This window comes from Giraffa tippelskirchi, chromosome 7, assembly GCF_054371585.1.
Source record: "Giraffa tippelskirchi isolate mGirTip1 chromosome 7, T2T-mGirTip1v1.2.pri, whole genome shotgun sequence".
Taxonomy (NCBI): domain Eukaryota; kingdom Metazoa; phylum Chordata; class Mammalia; order Artiodactyla; family Giraffidae; genus Giraffa; species Giraffa tippelskirchi.
The window spans coordinates 100351201-100371602 of record NC_137281.1 but is presented as its reverse complement, the minus strand read 5'-3'; the positions used below and the strand labels follow the sequence as shown (position 1 = coordinate 100371602).

The window sequence follows — 20402 nt, the reverse complement described above, 5'->3', positions numbered from 1 at the left end:
AGGCAGGTTTTCCTGCCAGGAATTGGGCTGCCTGGCCATGCTCTGGGCGCTGTGGCCCAGGTGGCTGACAAGCAAGGGGCTGCCCCTCCTGGGTGCGGTGCAGCTACAGAAGAGAGAGAAGAGGGGACCTCAGTGGAGGCAGTGGCGGGTAAAGTACCTAATCTTCTCTGGGGGTGTGGACAGGAGAAGTTTTTGGAGCCCAGTTTTCTGTGGAGACTGGGAATGCATTTGGATCTGAGCCAAGACCAATTCGCTCCAGATTACCTGGTAGAGCTTAGAGAACCTGGCCAAACAATAATCTTGAAAATAATCCCACCCGGTTAGGAAGTGGAGGGCGAGGTGATGTGATGCTTGCAGCTGGCTGGGTTAGCCTGGCTGTAGAGTTGGGGGGTTGGTGGTTGTGGGGGTGGTGAGAGTGAGGGGCTCGCTGGGGTCTGGAGGAGACAGTCTCACCCCTGGGAGGCTGAGTCTGCTCTCCTGAGCCCAAGCTGCCGTCTCCTTAGCGACTTGTCAGACCAGTACCAGCTGCATGACTCTAGGTTTCCCTTCACCTGCCCACCCCGTCTTGGGCCATCTTTTAGCCTTTGTCAGGAGCTGGTGGGTGCAGTTCATCACAGTTTTCTCTTTTGATAATCTCCTAAACACCTTACTGGAAGTTTCATTTCAGCGGTTCAGCTATAGCAGCAGTACTATAGTCAGGGGAGCTGCACGTTTGTGGTGCACAATAAACATAATTACTGAACATAATTAGTTAATGTATTAAGCACTTATGATGGGCACTTTGTATGATTTCTCATTTAAAACTCACTATAACCCTGTGAGATTATCATCTTAACATACACCTTAGAGACAGGGAAACTAAACACAGGGAAATGAAGTTACTTGCCCAAGGTCATTTAGCTAGTCCACGGTGCAGCTTCGATTTGATCCCAGCCCGACTGATTTCAAGGTCACATTCATCACCAATGTGCTCAGCTCCCAGTGCTTCACCTGCCAAGGCCTCCTGGGTTCCTGGCGCAGGGACATCGGTGACCCTGGGCCAGGCTGCCTGACGCTCTGTAATGGGATGAGGGAAACCCGAGGTGGGCCCCACAGCTGGCTCCCTGGAACTGAGTCTTTCTGTCTTTTCAGTGGGAGACCCACCCCTACTATGACCTCCAGGTGAAGGTGCTGAGGGCCAAAAATATCCAGAGCGCAGACCTGCGTGAGTGACCCCTAATGCCACGCTTTCTCCCTTCCTCTCCCTGAGGCCTCCCCAGAGCTCAACAGAGGCTGGTCAGAAGTGCACGTGTGTATTTAGTCTAGTGGATGGAGCTCTGTCTGGTGAGGGAGCCCAAGGGCCAGGCAGGCAGGAACTGGAGGGGTGGGGAGTATGCAGACCACTGACTCCTTCCTGAGTCTGGCACGTGGTGCAGTGCCAGCCTGGGTGAGTGCATGAGGCCTGCAGCTGCCAGAAGTCACTTTTTTCTCTCTAGGGATTCCATTACAAGGCTCACACTGGGCGGGAGCTTGGGGCTCGTTCTCTGGATCAGGCCCTTTCTGGGAACTACCCCAGGGGCTGAGCTGTCACATAATCTCTTCAACTGGTCACCACAGAATTTCCATCCTGTTGAATGGGAAGAGTCTCCCTGGTGGAGATGGACTCAAAGTCGAAGACATGGGCTCTCCCCATCTCCCCACCCCAGCCTGCGCCATGGGCAGCCTCCCCTCCCCTCTCTGCCCTTCCCAGCCAGCCCCAGCTTCCTCCAGGCAACCTTTCCAGCCGTAAGCTAGAGGCTGAGGATCCCTGTCCATCCTACCTTCAGTGTCCAAAGCTGACTGCTATGTGCAACTGTGGCTGCCCTCGGCATCCCCCAGCCCCGCCCGGACCAGGGTGGTGGCCAATTGCAGGGACCCAGAGTGGAACGAGACCTTCCACTACCAGATCCATGGTGCTGTGAAGGTGAGGGTTGGGCTGCGGAGGGGGAGGTCTCCTCTCAGATGCTTGCCCTCTGCCCCATCTCAGGTCCCCCCTTTCAACACTGTCCCCAGAATGTCCTGGAGCTCACCCTCTATGACAAGGACATCCTCGACAATGACCAGCTCTCCCTGCTGCTGTTTGATCTGAGGAGCCTCAAGCCAGGCCAACCACACCGACACACCTTCCCCCTCAGCCAGCAGGTGAGCCGCCCCACCTGCGCCGGCAGTGGGCTCAGCCTGAGGAGACGAGGCGCTGGGCACAGGGGTCTCCAGCTCAGCCTGGGCCAGATCTCCAAGACAAACCTCCTCCATCCTGCAGCCCTGGTCCCACAGAGCTTTCCTGCAAACACTCCTTCCCTGAGTGAAGCCAACACATGGGCTACTCGAGGGTACGGGCTCTGTGCATCTCTGTCACTCATGAATCCTCAGTGTCTAGAACATACCTGCCTTGAAAGGATGGAGCTCCTGGTGGCGATGCCGCTACCCCATCCTGGGCCCATAAGCAGCCATGACGGCAGACTCCCTTCTAGTCCCTGGAGCTGAGTAGGACTGCGGGTGGGGGGAAGGTCCTGAAGCTCTGGGAGTACTTCGAAAACTGGTGCTCCCTTGCTCCCTTCATGTAGGAGTCACACGAGCTGCAGGTGGAATTTGTTTTGGAGAAGAGGTGAGTTTCAGTGGAGCCCATACCCTCCCATTTACGCTGAGACCCTCCCAGCTCCCAATCACTAGGTCCTGCGCTGACCTGACCTGAGAGGGGAGGTCCTGATCCTGACACCCACCCCTACCCCCAAACCTGCCCTGCTCCCCAAATTCTTCAACTGCTTTGGTTACATTATTATAATAACAGCCATCTTGAGGGATTCATGTGTCCCTTGCAGCCAGGTGCCCGCATCTGAAGTCATCACTAATGGGGTCCTGGTGGTGAGTAGGGGAGACCATTTGGGGGCTCTTCAGGGCTTGGGGGGGCTTTGAGGAGTCCACAACTGAGCCCATCATGCCCACTTGCCTGAAGGGCACTCAGGGGAGACATGCAGGGGAGGCATCTCCAGGGTCAAGGGGGCACCTTGCCTCCACCTGGGGGAATAGCCCAGAAGCCAGCCTTCCCTCCTGGGCACAGCACTCTGCTCACTCAGGCCCCTGGCTTCTGAGACTGCCAAGGAGCCACTAGCCAGGGCCCCTCCTCTCTTCCCCTTCTCCTTCCAGGGGACACTGCCTCTGAGTCCTGGGAGGGGGCTGTAACAGAAGACCCCTGCTCATAAAGGCACAGGCCCTGGGAAGGATGTCAGCTCAACCTTTCCCCAGAGAGCCCTCCCTCCCTCTCTCCTGGTTCAGGCCCTGTTCAGGGCCCCATGGATGCTCTGGCTCCCACAGCCCTCTGCTTTCCTCAGGCTCAGCCGTGTTTGAGAATCCAGGGCACCCTGAGGGGCGACGGGACAGCCCCACATCTAGAGCACGGTGAGTCTGGCCAGGGGCCTGGGGTCTTGGCTTCTCTCCTGGGGGGTTGGAGGCTGCTGGTTTCAAGAAGATGGGTCTTAGGCAGAAATTCTTAATCTTTCATTGCTTAAAGCCGACCAAGGATGAAATGGATTGCCTCTGAAAGTAGTAAATTTCTGTCTCTGGAAATATTCAAGTACAGCGGCTATATCAGTTCAGCTACTGATGTACAAAAAATACCCACAAAAACTCAGTAGCAGACACATCTGGAGGTCAGCTGGGGCAGGGCTGATCTAGGCTGGGCTTGGTGGGGTGACCTGGCTTGGCTCCCAAGTCCCTCGTCTACCTTCTGTGACCAGCGGACAAGCCCGGGCATGTCCTGAAGACATCTGCAGAGGTGCAACACAGCAAGTCCAGATGAGCAAGAGCTTTTTGAGTCTTTGGTTACATCACAGCCACTCACTAACATTTTGTTAGCCAAAACAAGCACAAGGCTGACTCTAAGTTGGAGGGTGAGGAATACAGCAGCTTCTTTAGTGGGAGGAATTGAGGTCACATGGCAAAGAGTGAGACCTCCAGAAGTGAAGAACTGGGGCCATTGCGGTCTGTCACGGAAGGCAGGCACTCAGGAGGGGGCCCAGTTGTGGGAGGGGAGCGGAGCCTGTGTGGCAGCTAAGGTCCCTCCGACACTGGGAGTCTGGGCCTCTAGGCCAAGTGCTGCCCAGCTAACATCAGGCACTTTCTATGAGTCAGGCACTGGGCTAAGCATTTTATATTGTTTTATTTTTGAATCCTCAGAACAACCTCGTAAAATAGGTACAGTCATTACTCTCTTCTAATTCATGAGATGGAGGCTCAAAGAAGAAGCTTGCTTAAATTCACACAGTCAATAAGTGATGGAGCAGACCCGGGCCCAGGCCTGTGACACCCAGGACCTGTTTGCTGCCCCCACCACAGCTTTTATTGTTTCTTTCTGTGAATAGTCCATATTAGTCTCAGCCTGAAAACTGTGGTGTGAATAGAAGTATCACTTCTTTTTTAATTCCCTTCCACCCCTGCTCATGTCAAGTCCCAGGTCTCATTTGGTGCCGAAGAAGGCATATAGGGAAAGGGATTCCATTTGGATCTCTGCTCCTGAGTGTTTGGGGTCTGGGGCTCTTTCGTAGGTCTGTCTGGTCCCCTCTTCATGGGTGGTGTTTGTAGCTCTTTCTGTCTGGGGTCTTGCTTGCTCTCCAGAAAACTGCAGAGTCAGGGCAGGCCCTGCTGCTCCTGAGCCCCCAGGCCTCTCCCTGCCTCCTCCCAGGCTGGCCTCACCCAGGCAGGGCCAGATCTCCTCTTCTTCCCCAAGCCTGTCCTCTCTGTGCCACGAACCCACGTCCTCCTTCTACCTCCCCTGCAAACCCTCTCGGTTCTCACAAGGTCTTATGCTTCGGAAACAACGTGCAGCTTATTTGCTTTCTCTCGGGCCACAAACCTGCCCCAAGGCAATCAGAGCTTGACTAGGGCAACGGAGGGGGAAGTACTTGTTGAAAACTGGTAATTAATGTAATAATTAATATAGGATCATTATAATATGATCCTATATATATATATTTTAAAAATATATGTTTTATACCAGGCTTCCGAGGTGGCACTAGGGGTAAAGAACTCACCTGCCAATGCAGGACACATAAGAGACCTGGGTTTAATCCCTGGGTCAGGAAGATTCCTCAGAGGAGGAACTGGCAACCCACTCCAGTATTCTTTTCTGGAGAATTCTATGGAGATAGGTGTCTGGCAGGCTATAGTCCATGAGGTTGCAAAAGACTTGGACACGACTGAAGCAACTTAGCATGCACTCATGTTATATACTTAATATAATAATCTCAACGTCATCAGCCCCACAAGCCCTGGGCAGGAGCTCTTTGCTCAACAACAGCTCCCAGTTCTAACTAGGACAGGTTATAGGAGCCTGAGAGTCTTTTGTGATGCCTTGTCTGTGGGAGACGGTGTCAGAGAGTGAACAGGGTGACGAACTGACATTTCCAAGGGGAAGAAAAGAGGGAGTTGCTGCTGGGGCGCCACCATCATGAGCCACACACACCCTCAACCCCTAGCCTGGCACTCACCTGGGCCCTCTGCTCTCAGGCCCTAGGCAGATTCGGCTGGCAGTGCCTGGAGCCTACGAGAAGCCCCAGCTCTTGCCCTTGCAGCCTCCCACGGAGACGGGCGTCCCAGTCACGTTCACCTTCCACGTGAACCCAGTACTCAGCTCCAGGCTGGAGGTGGACCTAGGAGAGAAGCTCATGGTCCAGGTGAGTGATGTGGCCTGGGAAGGAGCGAATGACAAAATCAGTCCAGCCTGGATGAGGCCCCTTTCCCTCCACTCTGAGTGTTTTCTTCTCTGCAGGGCAACCCGAGGGCCAAGGAGGAGGCCCAGACCAGCAAGCCTGGCATCCTGCTCTCCTCTCTGGCCCTAGGCCAGGAGCAGCAGTGTGTCATGGCCCTGGGGGAGGTAAGGCCCTGTCCAGGTGCCTGAGGGATCTCTGCCTGCTCTGTCACCACCAAAAAGGGTCAGGGGGAGGAAGTCAAGATAAGGCCAGCCTGGAGCTCAGTCATAGTGTCCACATCCAGGCCAGAGTTACCAGAGCAACCAGTGCTGTGAGTCCCACTCAGTGCTCTGGTGATGAGCTGTTGTCTCTCCCAGGGCCAGGAGGTGGCCATGAGTGTGAAGGCAGAGATGAGGTAAGGCAGTGGGAGGGCTATTCTGCTGACTCAGCTCAGCCAGGGGTTGGGGGTATCTGTTCCCATGTGGTCTTCCTGAGGGGTTGCCTGGAGTGTGCATCTGTCTGCTCCTGTGAAAATGGGTTTGGCTGGAGGCTCTCCTCCACTGAACCGTCACCCAGTACCCCACCCCCAACCTCATCTGAGGCAGCTCTGGGGACCTTGACCTGCGTCTTGGCTTCGACCTCAGTGATGGGGAGAAGGAGTTTCTGGAGAAGAGGAAGCAGCTCGTGTCCAAGGCCCTCCAGCAGGCTTTGGGGTTGAGCCAGGCTCCCGACAGTAGCCAGGTATGGAATGGAGGAGCTGGGCCCTAGAGTGGCTGGGACCAAATCCAACTTCTTCCTTGAGAAGACTGACTGTGTGGCTAGGAGGTGACAGGAAGCATTGAGGAAGCGTGGGGACCAGCAGAGGAAGGCAGCCGGCCTATTGCCTGAGCTGACGGGCATGCTCAGGAGAGTCAGGACCCCATACATAATGGGGGCTGAGCAGCCTCAGCTGAGGGGGCTCTATTAGTCTGTTCTGGCTGCTATAACAGAACACCCCAGACTGGTGGCTCAAAACATGGACATTTATTATCTAGCCTGGAGGCTGGAAGTTCCAGATCAAGGAGCCATCAGGGTTGGCATCTGATGAGGCTGCTCTTACTGACTGTAGACGGCCACCTTCTGGCTGAGCCCTCACACGGCCTTTCCCCTGTGTGTGTGCAAGGGTTTGGGGGAGTCTCTCTCTCTTCCTCTTGTTACAAGGACACTAGTCCTATGGGATGAAGGTCCCACCCTTATCACCTAACATAATCTATATTACCTCCTTACTGGCCCTCCCACCCATCTCCGCGGGAGGCCGCAGGGGCGAGGACACATGCAGTCTATAAGAGTAGACAAAGAGATTTGGAAGTGCAGGCTCCATGGGAGCCTGTGTCTGGGAGGCAGGGGGAAAGGCAATGCTGAGGGGGAGACCTGGGGTAAATCAGGAACAAGCTAGTGGCTTCCTCCTGTGCCCAGCGCTGACAAGCTGAGGAAGCCTAGACTTCTCGTTTGGTAATGCCTGCCCTATGCCTGGTCTCCATTCTGTGGGCAGAGGGTAGAAAGGGCACAGGCTTGCTGACAGGCCCTCTGCCTCCTCCAGCCCTCTGAAGGTACAGTGACCTTGTTGGAATGTGGCCACAGAGCATTTTTTTTCAAGACAGGAGAAGAAAGTAAAAACAGGGAAAGGAACCAGAAGCCTGGGGTGGAATGAACCAGACTTTCCTGGAAAATTTGAGGAGCCAAAAAGTTTCTGGTCTGATCCCACCAGGCCCCTCTGATCCTAAAAAGACATCTGGGCACCTCTTGTGTCTGGGGCAGGTCCAAGCCGCATGCAGGTCTTTGTCACTTCAGTTCTTGTTCTCAGCTGGGGGTAACTTCACGCCCCACCCATCTAGGGGACATTTGTCACCACCACTGGGGGAGGGGAGGGGAGGGGGATGCTACAGGCGTCTGCTGGGTAACAGCCAGAAATGTTGCTCAATGTCCTATAACACACAGAATAAGTTCCTCACAACCAAGAATGATCTGGTCCAAAATCACCAACAGTGCCAAGGTTGAGAAACCTTGATTTCACTGTTTTGAGCAAATCCAATATACTTCCCAGGTACATACTTTCCTGGTATGGTGTTAAGAGCCATCTCTGAGGCTCTACTGCATCAGTTTGATAGCCTAGTACTTACTATTGGTATGATTGTGGACACAGTATCTAAACATCTTGAGCCTCAGTTTCCTCATCTATAAAGTGGGGATGCCACTAGGTTGCTTTGAATATTCAGTGAGATAACACAAGACTGTTAGACCAGCGTCTGATATGCTAAGCAATAACAGATGAACAATAGTGAGAGTAGATGGTATCATGACTATCATTGTGCCCAGGTGCCGGTGGTGGCCGTGCTGGGTTCAGGAGGTGGAACCCGAGCCATGTCTTCTTTGTATGGCAGCCTGGCTGGGCTACAGGAGCTCGGCCTCTTGGACGCTGTGACCTACCTGAGCGGGGTCTCTGGGTCCACCTGGTAAGTGAGGTAGGGGCAGATCAAAATAAAGGAGAGCTCTGAAGGGGCAGGGGTGTGACCTAGTGATATGGTGAGGAGGAGCAGGAAGGGACAGAGTCCCCAGGGCCCTCTGAGTGGGTGGCGCAGGTCAGTGCAAGGGATGGGGGAGGAGTGGTGACTCACAGACACCTGCATCTCTCTATCCCCTTGCTATGCCTCCCTGTCCCTAATTCCCTCCATACCCAGGTGCATCTCCACACTCTACAAGGACCCAGCCTGGTCCCAGGTGGCCTTGCAGGGCCCTATTGAGCGTGCCCAGGCTCGGGTGTGCAGCAGTAAAATGGGGGCAATGTCCACCGAGCGCCTGCAGTACTATGCCCAGGAACTGAGGATCCGGGAAAGCAGCAGCCACAGCACTTCCCTCATTGACCTCTGGGGCCTTCTCATTGAATATTTCTTGTACCAGGAGGTAAGAGATGAGTAGGTAATAAATGAACGTGGCTCCTGTCCACCTTACCCCATCAGCACTTAGTTCCACCAAAGATTTCCAAAAACTTAGTGCCTAGGTCTCACTTCCAGAAATGCTGGTTTTGGTTGGTGAGTTGTCAAGCCCTAGTTCAGGTCTGCTTTGAAAATGTCCCAAATGATTCCAACCTGCTGTTGAGGAAGAACGCCACTCTAGCCCATATGCCAAACAGGCATGATGCATGTCACCTGGTGGCTTCTGCTGGAACTGCAGACCCAGCAGACACTAAGAAATGAGATGAGAGCTGAGTGAAGTTCTTAGGACCCTGGGGACCTATAGGTCCTGGCCCACTGGTGTGTGGCTGTTAGTTGTGAAAGTGATATCTTATTTCTAAGAAAAGAATACATGTTTTTTAGTGATTTACTTTTTAAAAGAAAGTAGATTGGATTTTCAGTTATTCCTTTAAAAATGTTGCTTGACTCCCTTGGGTTCTGATATGCTTTCTTGAATGGGAAGAAAGGGGGAGGGTGTTCCCAAAGGCCCTGGAACTGGACAAAGCCCACAGTGGCCTCCTCTCTGCTGCAGCCCAAAGCCTGTCCTTTCCAGAGTTGTCTCTAGATTGCAGCCCTTAGCAACCAAAGTCTTGGGGGCACACCACACCACGCAGGTGGCATGGGGCTGTGGGAAGGGAATTCCCAAAAGGCCAAGTGGTCTCTCTTCTTTCCTGACCAGGAAAATCCTGCCAAGCTGTCTGACCAGAAGGAGGCAGTCAGCCAGGGCCAGAACCCTTACCCCATCTACGCCAGCATCAACGTCCGCAGCAACGTCAGTGGGGAGGACTTTGCAGGTGCCAGGGTGTGGGGACCTAGGGAGCAGATAGAGGCAATGGTGGGGGCGAGTGTAAGAGGCCAGGGTTCTGTGTACAGGTGGGCGTCTTGGAGCAGCACAGTGGGCCTGCTGCCTCCTGCTCTGGACAAAGCAAAGGCCTGCTCAGGCACAAGGGTGGTGGGGAACCATGGGCCCCTGGTCAGAAGCCCCTGGTGACATTCCCTTCACTTTGGCTCCCAGAGTGGTGCGAGTTCACCCCCCATGAGGTCGGCTTCCCCAAGTATGGTGCATATGTTCCCACCGAGCTCTTTGGCTCAGACTTCTTCATGGGGCGACTGCTGCAGCTCTGGCCCGAGTCCCGGATCTGCTACCTGCAGGGTACGTCTAGGTTGGAGGGCTGGGGACAGGGCAGGCTCCGTGAAGTGGGTGCAGGCTTGTGAGGGCCTGGGGCCTTGCCTTTCTCCCTAGGTATGTGGGGCAGCGCCTTTGCAGCCAGCCTGGATGAGATCTTCCTGAAGACTGCTGGCTGGGGCCTCAGCTTCCTAGACAGGCGCAAACACAGTGTGAACATCACAGGTGAGAGCAGAGAACTCCCAACCAAGCCCACCCCCAGCCACCAATACCTGTTTCCAGCAACAGGACCCTGGCAGAGGCCTAAGGAATGAGGGAGAAGGACTTGGATGTCCCATTCGGTTCAGAGAAGTACTGAGAAGATATCTTCTGGCTTAGGGTCTCCGGATGCCCAGAGGTCTACAAAGAGGCTGGAGGATGGGGGGCCCATGTCAGAAAATGGAGTGGGAGCTATGAGTGCTCTGTGATAAGCCTATGGCTTTAATTCTCCATTTGAGCTTCAATTAAATCAATTTGGGGCTACTGGGCAGCTGGCTGATCCTCTGCCCACCCACCTCAGGGCTCCCCTTCAGCCCACTCCTTAAATGGCCCATGAGCTTCCTGCTACGTGGAATACCTTCCCCACCTTTCTTCCATGGATAACTTTTGCCCTGTTTTAAAGGTTCAGCTCAGACATCATTTTATCAGGAGGCATCTCTGTTCCATTCCGTCTCCCTAGGTTGATCGAGGGTCTGACCACCAAAGTCCCGTAGAACCGTATGCACATTCCATGTGGTCCTGACCTCAGGGTGTTGTCACCATTATGACCTCTTTATGTGACTCTCCCCTGGTACGCTGTGAGCCCTGGAGGGCCAGGGCTGGGCCTGTCCACCTCTGCAAACCCATGCCCAGCGCAGTGGCCAGCATGACACGTGATAATTGCTCAGCAGGTGTTTAATGGGTGAAATTCTGACTGGAAGTTGCATATGCAGCTTTAAGGGTAGGTGGTATTTAATACATGCTATGTCATAGGCAACTTTCAAAATGTGGGGACCGCGAAAGAAAAAGTCGTTTAAGTTTGGGAAGCAGTGGTCAGAGGCCTGGGAGTTGGGGTGGGGGAGGAGGAGGGGTATGGGGAGATGAAGCGGGCTTCTATGAAGCACGAGGACCACTGGGCAAAGGAGGGCACCACTTCTCACTGTATTTCACCCTCCCACCTCCACCTAGATGATTGCAAAGAGCTCCAGCTTCACGAACCAGCGCAGCTGAGAACCAGGCTCTTCACCCCTCAGGGACCCTTCTATCAGGCTGTGCGGGACATATGCACCTCCCGGTTGACCTCAGCCGAGACCTCCAACTTCACCCGGGGCCTCTACCTGCATGAGGACTATGTGTCTGGCAGGGAGTTTGTGGCCTGGAAAGGTGGGTGCTGCTCTGGGCAGGGTCCCACCTACTGCCTGTGTCTGTGGCTCACAGAGGCCAGTTCTGTCTTTTGACCATGATGGGGGTTGGGGTGGAGCTCCGGCTGCCCCAGGGGGCTAGTGGGGGAAGGACTGTGATGACTGTGTTGGGAGGCAGGGCTGGGAGCTGAAATGGGAGACCCTGTGGCTGTCAGAGACAGGAGGAGAGCTCTCGACAGAGAGGGGCGAAGAGAAGAGGGGTGCTGCAAAGCACAAGCATTTGTCTTTGTGCAGATTTGCATCCAGACGCCTTCCCCAACCAGCTCACTCCCATGAGGGACTGTCTATACCTGGTGGACGGAGGCTTTGCCATCAACTCCCCATTCCCGCTGAGCCTGCAGCCACAAAGAGCTGTGGACCTCATTCTGTCCTTTGACTATTCCCTGGATGCCCCTTTTGAGGTAAAGTGCAGGGTGGGTGGGGGATGGGTCTTTGCTACTGCAGCCTGGCTGGACGTTGAGGGATCGCCCTTTGAGAAGGGCCTGGGTTCTGAGCTGTGGGTGAGCACCTTGTGAACACCGTTAGCAGTTCTGGTCTCCCCATCTGGAAGGTGATGGGGGAGAGTGGGAGTCAGGAGAGGAGGCCAAAGAGAATCCTCAGGAGCCTTTATCCAGGTGAAGAGAAGACCGCTGTTTTTGGACTGTGCTGTTTCTGATGGATTCCTTTCTCCTGTCTGGGCCTTGGTTACAATGGTAACCGCACAGCCAGCAGGGCACCCCCAGGGAGTCTCGGTCAGCAGCTCCCTCCAGCCATGTGGGGTTTTGGAGGTGGGATCTGTTTGTGTTGCCTGAAGTCATTTGGCTGGTGGGAGGCAGAGCTGGCATCAAAGCCTGGGCCTGTGTGAGTCCAGGGGACCTCAGGTAGGGTCAGAAGTGTACAAGTCGACGTCCCTACTCAGGTCTTACAGATGACAGAGAAGTACTGCCTGGACCGAGGCATCTCCTTCCCCAGGATTGAGGTGTCCCCGGAGGACATGAAGGAACCCCACGAGTGCTACCTGTTTGCCAAGGCTGAGGACCCAAGCTCACCCATCATACTGCACTTCCCCCTGGTTAACCGTACCTTCCGCACACACCTGGCCCCAGGTGAGGAGAGCCCGGGATCTGGGTCTTGTCCACAAAGCCCTGGGCTGGTGAGGTGTAGGTGGGGGACGATGTATGAAAGCCTTCCTCTTGGAGGCCCCGAGCTGGCCTCTGCTTCCTGGACTCAGCATGCACATTGGCCCAGCTCCTCCCAGTGGGTGAGAGAGCTGAGATGGGGGCCCAACAGAACCCATGGAACCAGCTGGATGTCCTGGGGAGGTGGGCTTTTGGATTGGCAACTCCTAGCCACAGAGTACCCTAGCCTGGCCTCTCTCCATGTCCTATCACAGGTGTAGAGCGAAAAACGGCTGAGGAGAAGGCTGGTGGGGACTTTGTCATCAATGGGCCAGATACTCCCTATGGCATGATGAACTTCACCTATGAGCCCCAAGAGTTTGAGCAGCTGGTGGCCCTGAGTCGATACAATGTCCTGAACAATGTGGAGACTGTGCGGAAGGCCCTCCAGCTGGCTCTAGACCGGCGACAGACTGGGGGCAGGACTGGAGGCTAACCCAGGCTGGAGTTGGGGGACTGGGACAGAGAAGGGACCCTGCCCTCCAGACCAGGGCTTGGTAGGGGGTGGGGCAGTGGACCCTGCAAAGCTTCTGCTTCTCATCTCTTTGGAACATGCATTGAGTCCCCAGGCCCTGGGGATGTTCCTCCTGGGTACAGCCTGGACTTTTGGGGGTCCCTTCTCCCCTGTGTTTCTGGAGGAGGTGGTGTGTCTCTGGGTGTGTGTGGACTTGGGTCCTCTTTCCCGTGTTTCTGGGAGGAGGTAGTGTGTCAGGGAGGGGGTGTGTGGCAGACGTGAGCAGTTCTCATCTGACATTGGAGTGTGTGGAGGGACTCAGGCAACCATCGTGGCCCAGGGCCCACAGCAAACACAGAAGGATTTCAGAGGGACCAGGTCTTCAGACCCTCAACAGAAGGGGCACTGTGCAAGCTGAGTGCAGGTTACTGCCCTGAACTGACACCAGAAGCAAAGATGTGTCCATCCAACCCACACTTCCTGCAAACAGCCCCAGCCCTGACCATCCCTCCACTCCCCACTGCATCTGGATGCTAAAGGCATCCAGAATAAAGGGGGACCACATCGGTTGCCCATCTGGGTCACCCACCCCTGGGTCCTGCCTGTTCATTCCTCTTCACCTCTGGCCTTCCCTGCCTGCCTCATGGCTCCCCACCCTTCTGTGCTCAGCCTCCTGAAGGCTGTGGGTTGATCTCCCCTCCTGGCTGGGCTCCAGCTGGAGGTTCCCCATGGTAATTACCCATCCTTGCTCTTTAAACTTGGGTCACATCCTTTTATCAGGTGTACAGCTTCTACCTTGAGCAAATAGTCTCACCATTCCCAGAAGTTAAATGAATATGTCTAGAGGGCATATCCATTTATTGGGGCAGAGCAAACATGAACCTGCAGGTGTGCATGTTCCCAGTGGCGCTGGCCTGTGAGTGCCTGTCAGCTGCCAGGGATGGGCAGGGAATAGAGAGAGCCTAGCTGGGAACTCAGAGCCTGGGTTCCCACCTTTTTCACAGGTGTGTCCTGCCATCTGGGCCATCTGCTTCCCTCTCCCTCTGCTTATCATTTCTTCTGACCCACAAGGGACCCGCCAAATATCCGAAGCCTCTCCAGCACTGGCAGATTTCCGGTCTGTAGAGAGGAGATCCACAATGACTGGGCTTGGAGTGGGGTTCTTCAGGCCCTCTCCCTCTGGCCAGGGCCTCTATGGCCTCTTTCTCCTCCCGCTGCCCCACCCAGCGCTGAGCCGCCTAGGGCCCTTCCATGGCACAGCTGCCATACACTAAGTCCCCGACACATAAACCTTCAAGTTGTGAACTTTCAAAGATACAAATGTGCATTCCATCAGCATCAGGCCCTAGTGAAACTGCAGCTTGCCTTCCATCTCCTAGTGTTGACCATCCTTCCGCTCAACCATCTCCCACCTCCTTTTCCTCATCCAGTCAGTAACTCTTTTTGCCTGTTCACTCAATGCCCACCCCTGTATGCCAGCTTTTGTCATATACTTTTTAAGGTACTGTACTGTAAGATTAAAAAGGTTTTCTTTATTTTTTATGTTTGTTTTTTATGTATTATTTGTGTGAAAAGTATTATAAACTTATTACAGTATGGTACTGTATAGCCAATTGTGTTAGCTGGATATCTTAGGCTAGCTCTGTTGGGCTTAACGTACAAATTTGACTTATAAACATGCTCTCGGAATGGAACTTCTTCATACGTTGGGGACTTACTGTACTCACTACTCATTCAACACTCCCTTGCTGCCGGAAGTGCTCACTTTGGCTATTGCCTCTGCCTAGATCTGTCTGTGTCTCTCTCCCCTTCTCTCTCTCCCTCAACCACACATGCACATATAGGCATGTTGTCCAGGGCCCAAATCACTATTCCTCTTTTAATCAGGGAACCTATGTGACAAAGCCTCGCCTGTCCCAACTGTGGAAAGAAGACCCTAGTTCTGGTTTCCAGCTGGGAGGAAGGTGTCTAGATCCCAGTGTGTGCCCCTAGCCTGGCCTGGGATCCAAGCCTCTAGCTGGATGGGAACGGGCTGAGGGAGCTGGGCCTCAAAAGGGCCAGTGCTTTTGCTGGTGTGGGGTGGGGTAGCTTGGGTCTCTCCTGTCTCCTCCCCAGGGACCATTGCTCCTCAGATAAGTCATCTGGTTAGCTGGTGTTTGCACATCTTTTATGACTTTCTCCTTTGACCTCCTGTCTTCCTTTTGGTTTTGTCTTTCTTTTTGTTGAAGTGCAAAATTGAATAGCTCTATAGTGGAAGACTTAATCTTTCAGTGTCCTATCTTTTTGCCTTTTCATACTGTTCATGGGATTTTCCAGGAAAGAATACTGAAGTGGTTTGCCATTCCCTTCTCCAGTGGACCACTTTTTGTCAGAACTCTCCACCATGACCCATCCGTCTTGGGTGACTCTACATGGCATGGCTCATAGTTTCACCGAGTTAGGCAAGGCTGTGGTCCATGTGATCAGATTGTTTAGTTTTCTGTGATTGTGATTTTCAGTCTGTCCACCCTTTGATGGAGAAGGATAAAAGGCTTATGGAAGCTATTGGATGGAAGAGACTGACTAGGGGAAGCTGGGTCTTTTCCTGACCAGTTCCAAATTGGGAAAGGAGTACATCAAAGCTGTATATTGTCACTCTGCTTATTTCTTATATGCAGAGTACATCATGAGAAATGCCAGACTGGATGAAGCACAAGCTGGAATCAAGATTGCCACGAGAAATATCAATAACCTCAGATACGCAGATGACACCACCCTTATGGCAGAAAGCAAAGGAGAACTAAAGAGCCTATTGATGAAAGTGAAAGAGGAGAGTGAAAAAGTTGGCTTAACACTCAACATTCAGAAAACTAAGATCATGGCATCTGGTCCCATCACTTCATGGCAAATAGATGGGGAAACAGTGTAAACAGTGGCAGACTTTATTTTGGGGGGCTCCAAAATCACTGCAGATGGTGACTGCAGCCATGAAATTAAAAGATACTTGCACCTTGGAAGAAAAGTTATGACCAACCTAGACAGCATATTAAAAAGCAGAGACATTACTTTGCCAACAAAGGTCTGTCTAGTCAAAGCTATAGTTTTTCCAGTAGTCATGTATGGATGTGAGAGTTGGATTATAAAGAAAGCTGAGTGCTGAAGAATTGATGCTTTTGAACTGTGGTGTTGGAGAAGACTCTTGAGAGTCCCTTGGACTGCAAGGAGATCCACCCAGTCCATCCTAAAGGAAATCAGTCCCGAATATTCATTGGAAGGACTGATGCTGAAGCTGAAACTCCAATCCTTTGTCCACCTGATGCAAACAACTGATTCATTTGAAAAGACCCTGATGCTGGGAAAGATTGAAGGTGGGAGGAGAAGGGGATGACAGAGGATGAGATGGTTGGATGGCATCACTGACTCAATGGACATGAGTTTGAGTAAACTCTGAGAGTGGTGATGGACAGGGAGGCCTGGCATGCTGCAGTCCATGGGGTCGCAAAGAGTCAGACACAACTGAGCAACTGAACTGAACTGAACTGATAGTGGAGGATCTGTGGAATATAAATCTTCTGAGTCCTGATATGTCTAGACTTGGCTTTTCTTGCCCTGACTTATAACAGTCTAGAGGAGGGAAGAATTCTTGGTTCAGACTTACATTTACTCAGATTTTTATTTTCCTTGTGTTGGATTTTGCTGCTGGGCAGCCTGATGTCAGATGCATTCTCATCCCATTGTAGGTAATTTATCTTTACCTAACTTTTAGGGTTTTCTCTTTGTCTTTGATTTTCAAAATTTCACTATGATTTTTCTAAAGTTACAACTTGAAAAAATGAGTAAGTTCTTTCGATTTTGAGATTCATGTCTTTTTGAAGCTCTAAGAAATTATCTACCAATTTTATCAAAACACTACTCCTCTTCATTCTCTTTCTGGATTCCTATTAAGTGGATACTGAAATGTATGAATGGATCCTCTGTATCCCTAAACTTCCTTTTACACTTTCAATTTTTTCATTTGTGTGGCATTCTGGGACTTTTCTTTGCATGATTTTTTGGTTCATAAATACGTTCTCCACCTGTGTCCAGTCTGTTCCTCTATCCATCTTCTGGAGGATGGATTTAACTTTTGACTGCCACATTTCCCTGCTTAAATTCCCAAATAGGATCTTATGAAACTACCTGTTTTCATTGCATGGAAATGGTTGACCTCTTACCTCAGATGGTGTTAATATGTACATTTGATAGAAGTTTTCTGATTGTTATGTGAACGGTTTCCTTGAGGCAGGTTCTCTGTTGCCTACCCTTCATGGGCTTTGCCTTCTTTACATATTTTGTAATTCTTGGTTGTCATTTCATCGCTAAGAGGGTTAATGTACAAGCTCCCAGCTGTGATGGCTCTTGGTCAGGTCACTGGCTATGCAATGGCAATGGTGGCCTTCAGGTGGCAGTGTGGGACTCAGGGAGGAGGTGGAAAGGATGCAGTTCCAGAGACTGACCAGCAGAGCCTTGACGAGACGTTATGAATTTATTAATCTATATTTATATCTGATGGGTTTGGTGTTGCAAGGGGTATGTAAAATATTACAAAGGAGAATTTCAGTTTCAAGATGAAAGACAGAGGACAGGCTGAGATCACTCCCCAGCATTTTTTTAAAAATTAACAATTTTCAGTTACACAGTAAATTTTCTGAATTTGTGTTTTTAAGAAAAAATTTAGGTTAAGTCAGCAATTGTACATCCTAAATAATAAAAAGTTAGATATTCTATTTGCAGGGAAGCAATGGAGATGTTGACATAGAGAACAGATTTGTGGACACAGTGTGGGGAAGAAAGGGTGAGACAAATTAAGAGAGTTAGCATTGAAACATTTACATTACCATATGTAAAATAGATAGGGGGTGGGAATTTGCTGTATGATGCAGGGAGCTCAAACCAGTCCTATGTTACAACCTAGAGGGGTGTGATGGGGTCGAAGATGGGAGGTAGGTTCAAGAAGAGGGGGACATATGTATATTTACAGCTGATTCATGTTGATGTAAGGAGAAGGCAGTGGCAACCCACTCTAGTACTCTTGCCTGGAGAATCCCATGGACGAAGGAGCCTGGTAGGGTGCAGTCCATGGGGTCGCTAAGAGTCGGACATGACTAAGTGACTTCACTTTCAGTTTTCACTTTCATGCACTGGAGAAGGAAATGGCAACCCACTCCAGTGTTCTTGCCTGGAGAATCCCAGGGACGGGGGAGCCTGGTGGGCTGCCGCCTATGGGGTCGCACAGAGTTGGACACTACTGAAGCGACTTAGCAGCAGCATGTTGATATATGGCAGAAACCATCACATTGTAAAGAAATTACCCTCCAATTAAAAATAAATAAAAATTTAAAAGTTAAGTATTATTGTTGCATAAAATTCTGTTCTATGAATAATACCTGAGGGTTTTTTTTTTTGATCTCCAGGGTATTTTTTAGTCCCCAGATGTACCATCAATCTGAGGTGACATCCATTCAATTCCATAGGACCAGTAAACTCTGACACACAAAAGGGTAAGGAACCTCTTGGTCTGAGAGCTGCCGGCCTCCCTAAGGTTCTCAAGGGCCACTTACAAGGAGCCATGAGGGTGAAATGAGACAAGGTGTGTGATATGCTGAGCACAGGAGCTGGCAGGCTGTCTGCTCTCAGCACTGGCTGGTTGCTCTTTTCTAAGAGGTGTTAATCACTCTGAGCTGCAGAGAAGTGGTCTCTTGGCTGGTCCTAAATGACTCGGTCCTCATCGCTCCCCACACCCTGCCAGGTACATTCAGAGCAACCTAGCTCAGACCTGGACTTGCTGTTGCCACATGGCTGAGGGTAAGGCTGGTGATGCTGACCAGAGTGACCTGTCCCCAGCCCCAACCCTCCCCTAGGCATGGGGGAGGATCTAGCCGTCTGGGGACATTTGACAGGACTCATCCCTTGTCTTGGCTCCATGAATCTTCCTCTTCTCCTTCTTCCTTCCCGGCCCGAGAGAAGGTGGTCCATCTTCAAGTGTCCCTGAGTGCACACATGCGTGTGCTTTCTCTTTGTTTTATCAGCTGTACCAGAAGTTCCTGGTGGTGCTGGCTGACATCCAAGAGGTGAAGAAAAAGCCCTCAGCGTGGAAGCCACCCAAGGGTGGAGCCCTGATATCCTCACAGATCCTTGCCTTGCTGAGCTGGGCAGATTCAAGGCCCCATCCCTGTGGGATTGCTGCTGCCACCACCCAGGGAGCAGGTCTCTCTGGCTAGAGCTGGGCTTGCAGTGGAGCTGGAGCTGGGGTGGAGGGGTTGGAGGGGAAGAGCAGAGGCAGCCAGTAGCCAAGGGCAGGGCGTCCCAGCCAGTGGCTGCTGTTCTCTGAGATTCCTGAATGAGACATCGAGTTCCTCAGTCCTCGAGGTGGCTGTCAGGGCCTGGGAAGTTTGCAGCCCTCTTAGCCACCTCCTTCAGCTCCCTGAAGACCGGTCCATCTACCCTTCTGTGCCAGGCAAGTGACATCGCTGTAGAGGAGTATTGTAACGTGGAGGGGTGGGAAGTACAGGCTTAAGGGAACACCTGGCCTTCCTCAGTCATGACATTCTTGCATTACCTGCTGGAATTAACAGTGAGGACAAAGCCTTCACACAAGCCCCTTGCTTTTGCAAGACTGGCATGTGGCTCCCAGGTGTACCTGCAGAGTTTCATGCCCAGAGGAAGCCTCTGATGGACATTGGCCTAGATGCCTCCCTCATCACCCCCCTTTCTTCACCTGTGCCTTCCTCTGAGCAAGACCTACTACATACAGTCTGCTTTCTCAGGTCGCTCCTGATGTCCCATATGCCAGCTACCGAGGGGACCTGCATGTGATGGGGTCCCTATCTGGAGATAGATAGGCATCTCTCATTCCCAGACTAGGCCCAGCTTCAGGAATCTAGTCCTGAGCTGTGTCTAGACAAACAGCTTCCCATCAGAGAAGGCTTGTTGTGGGGTTAGGCTGACCCCAGGAAATCCAGGAATGAGTGGCAGCGTGGGGGTCCAAGACCTAAGATCCCCTTTCACTAGGGACAGTGTGGCCAGGGATCTGCTGCCAAGTCTGTACCAGCCTAAAGTCCTGGTGTTTCCAGCTGCCCCAGAGAACATCACCCATTAGCAGCCAGAAATACCCTACTATAGGCTGGGAGAGCCCAAGGCTGCAGGAATGGGGCAGGTGGGAAGAAACAGCAGCTGGAGAGTGGGCTAAGTATCCAGGACTCTTTTGGAACCTGTTGGCTATATGAACTGATACAGGTTTTGAGAGGTCAGGAAGGTGGAAAGAAGCAGCAAGGGTGACTGAGAGGGAGCAGGCTGGTGTGGTAGGAGAAATGCCAGGTTAGTGTGGTGTCCAGGAAGCCAGGGATAAAAGCATTTCAAGAAGAGCTGCGTCACCCGTGTCACATGCTGTTGAGAGGTCAAGTGAGTTGAGGACTGAGAACTCATCACTGGACTAGCCATGGGTGTTGACTGGGGGCCTGGACAAGAGCAGTTTGGTAGAGCAGTGGGAGGAAACCCGACTGGTTCAAGGAAATTG

General features: G+C 52.2%; 1 protein-coding gene across 2 annotated transcripts; it reads left to right on the top strand.

Annotated features, from left to right (window-relative positions):
* On the top strand, nucleotides 1-18354 carry PLA2G4F (phospholipase A2 group IVF). 2 transcript variants are annotated; one of them, XM_081507776.1, is made up of 20 exons: nucleotides 1-148; nucleotides 1132-1204; nucleotides 1806-1942; nucleotides 2032-2160; nucleotides 2583-2623; nucleotides 2838-2880; nucleotides 3348-3414; nucleotides 5521-5687; nucleotides 5783-5887; nucleotides 6080-6117; nucleotides 6308-6443; nucleotides 8058-8194; nucleotides 8420-8642; nucleotides 9372-9486; nucleotides 9708-9845; nucleotides 9936-10043; nucleotides 11025-11219; nucleotides 11492-11658; nucleotides 12156-12342; nucleotides 18301-18354. In XM_081507776.1, the coding sequence occupies exons 1-20, from the start codon at nucleotides 38-40 to the stop codon at nucleotides 18339-18341; spliced, it is 2358 nt and encodes a 785-aa protein (XP_081363902.1). In that variant the 5' UTR covers nucleotides 1-37; the 3' UTR covers nucleotides 18342-18354. The 2 variants fall into 2 exon arrangements, with proteins under 2 accessions (XP_081363902.1, XP_081363901.1); XM_081507775.1 differs by lacking the exon at nucleotides 18301-18354 and adding an exon at nucleotides 12630-13010.
* The last annotated feature ends 2048 nt before the right edge of the window (nucleotides 18355-20402 follow it).

What these genes read in the sequence shown, in the direction of transcription:
- PLA2G4F (XM_081507775.1), top strand. Translation starts at nt 38, where the DNA reads ATGCTCTGGGCGCTGTGGCCCAGGTGGCTGACAAGCAAGGGGCTGCCC. An exon ending in AGATCCATGGTGCTGTGAAG is followed by an intron (nt 1,943 to 2,031) that starts GTGAGGGTTGGG and finishes CACTGTCCCCAG; the next exon opens with AATGTCCTGGAGCTCACCCT. An exon ending in CCGGATCTGCTACCTGCAGG is followed by an intron (nt 9,846 to 9,935) that starts GTACGTCTAGGT and finishes CTTTCTCCCTAG; the next exon opens with GTATGTGGGGCAGCGCCTTT.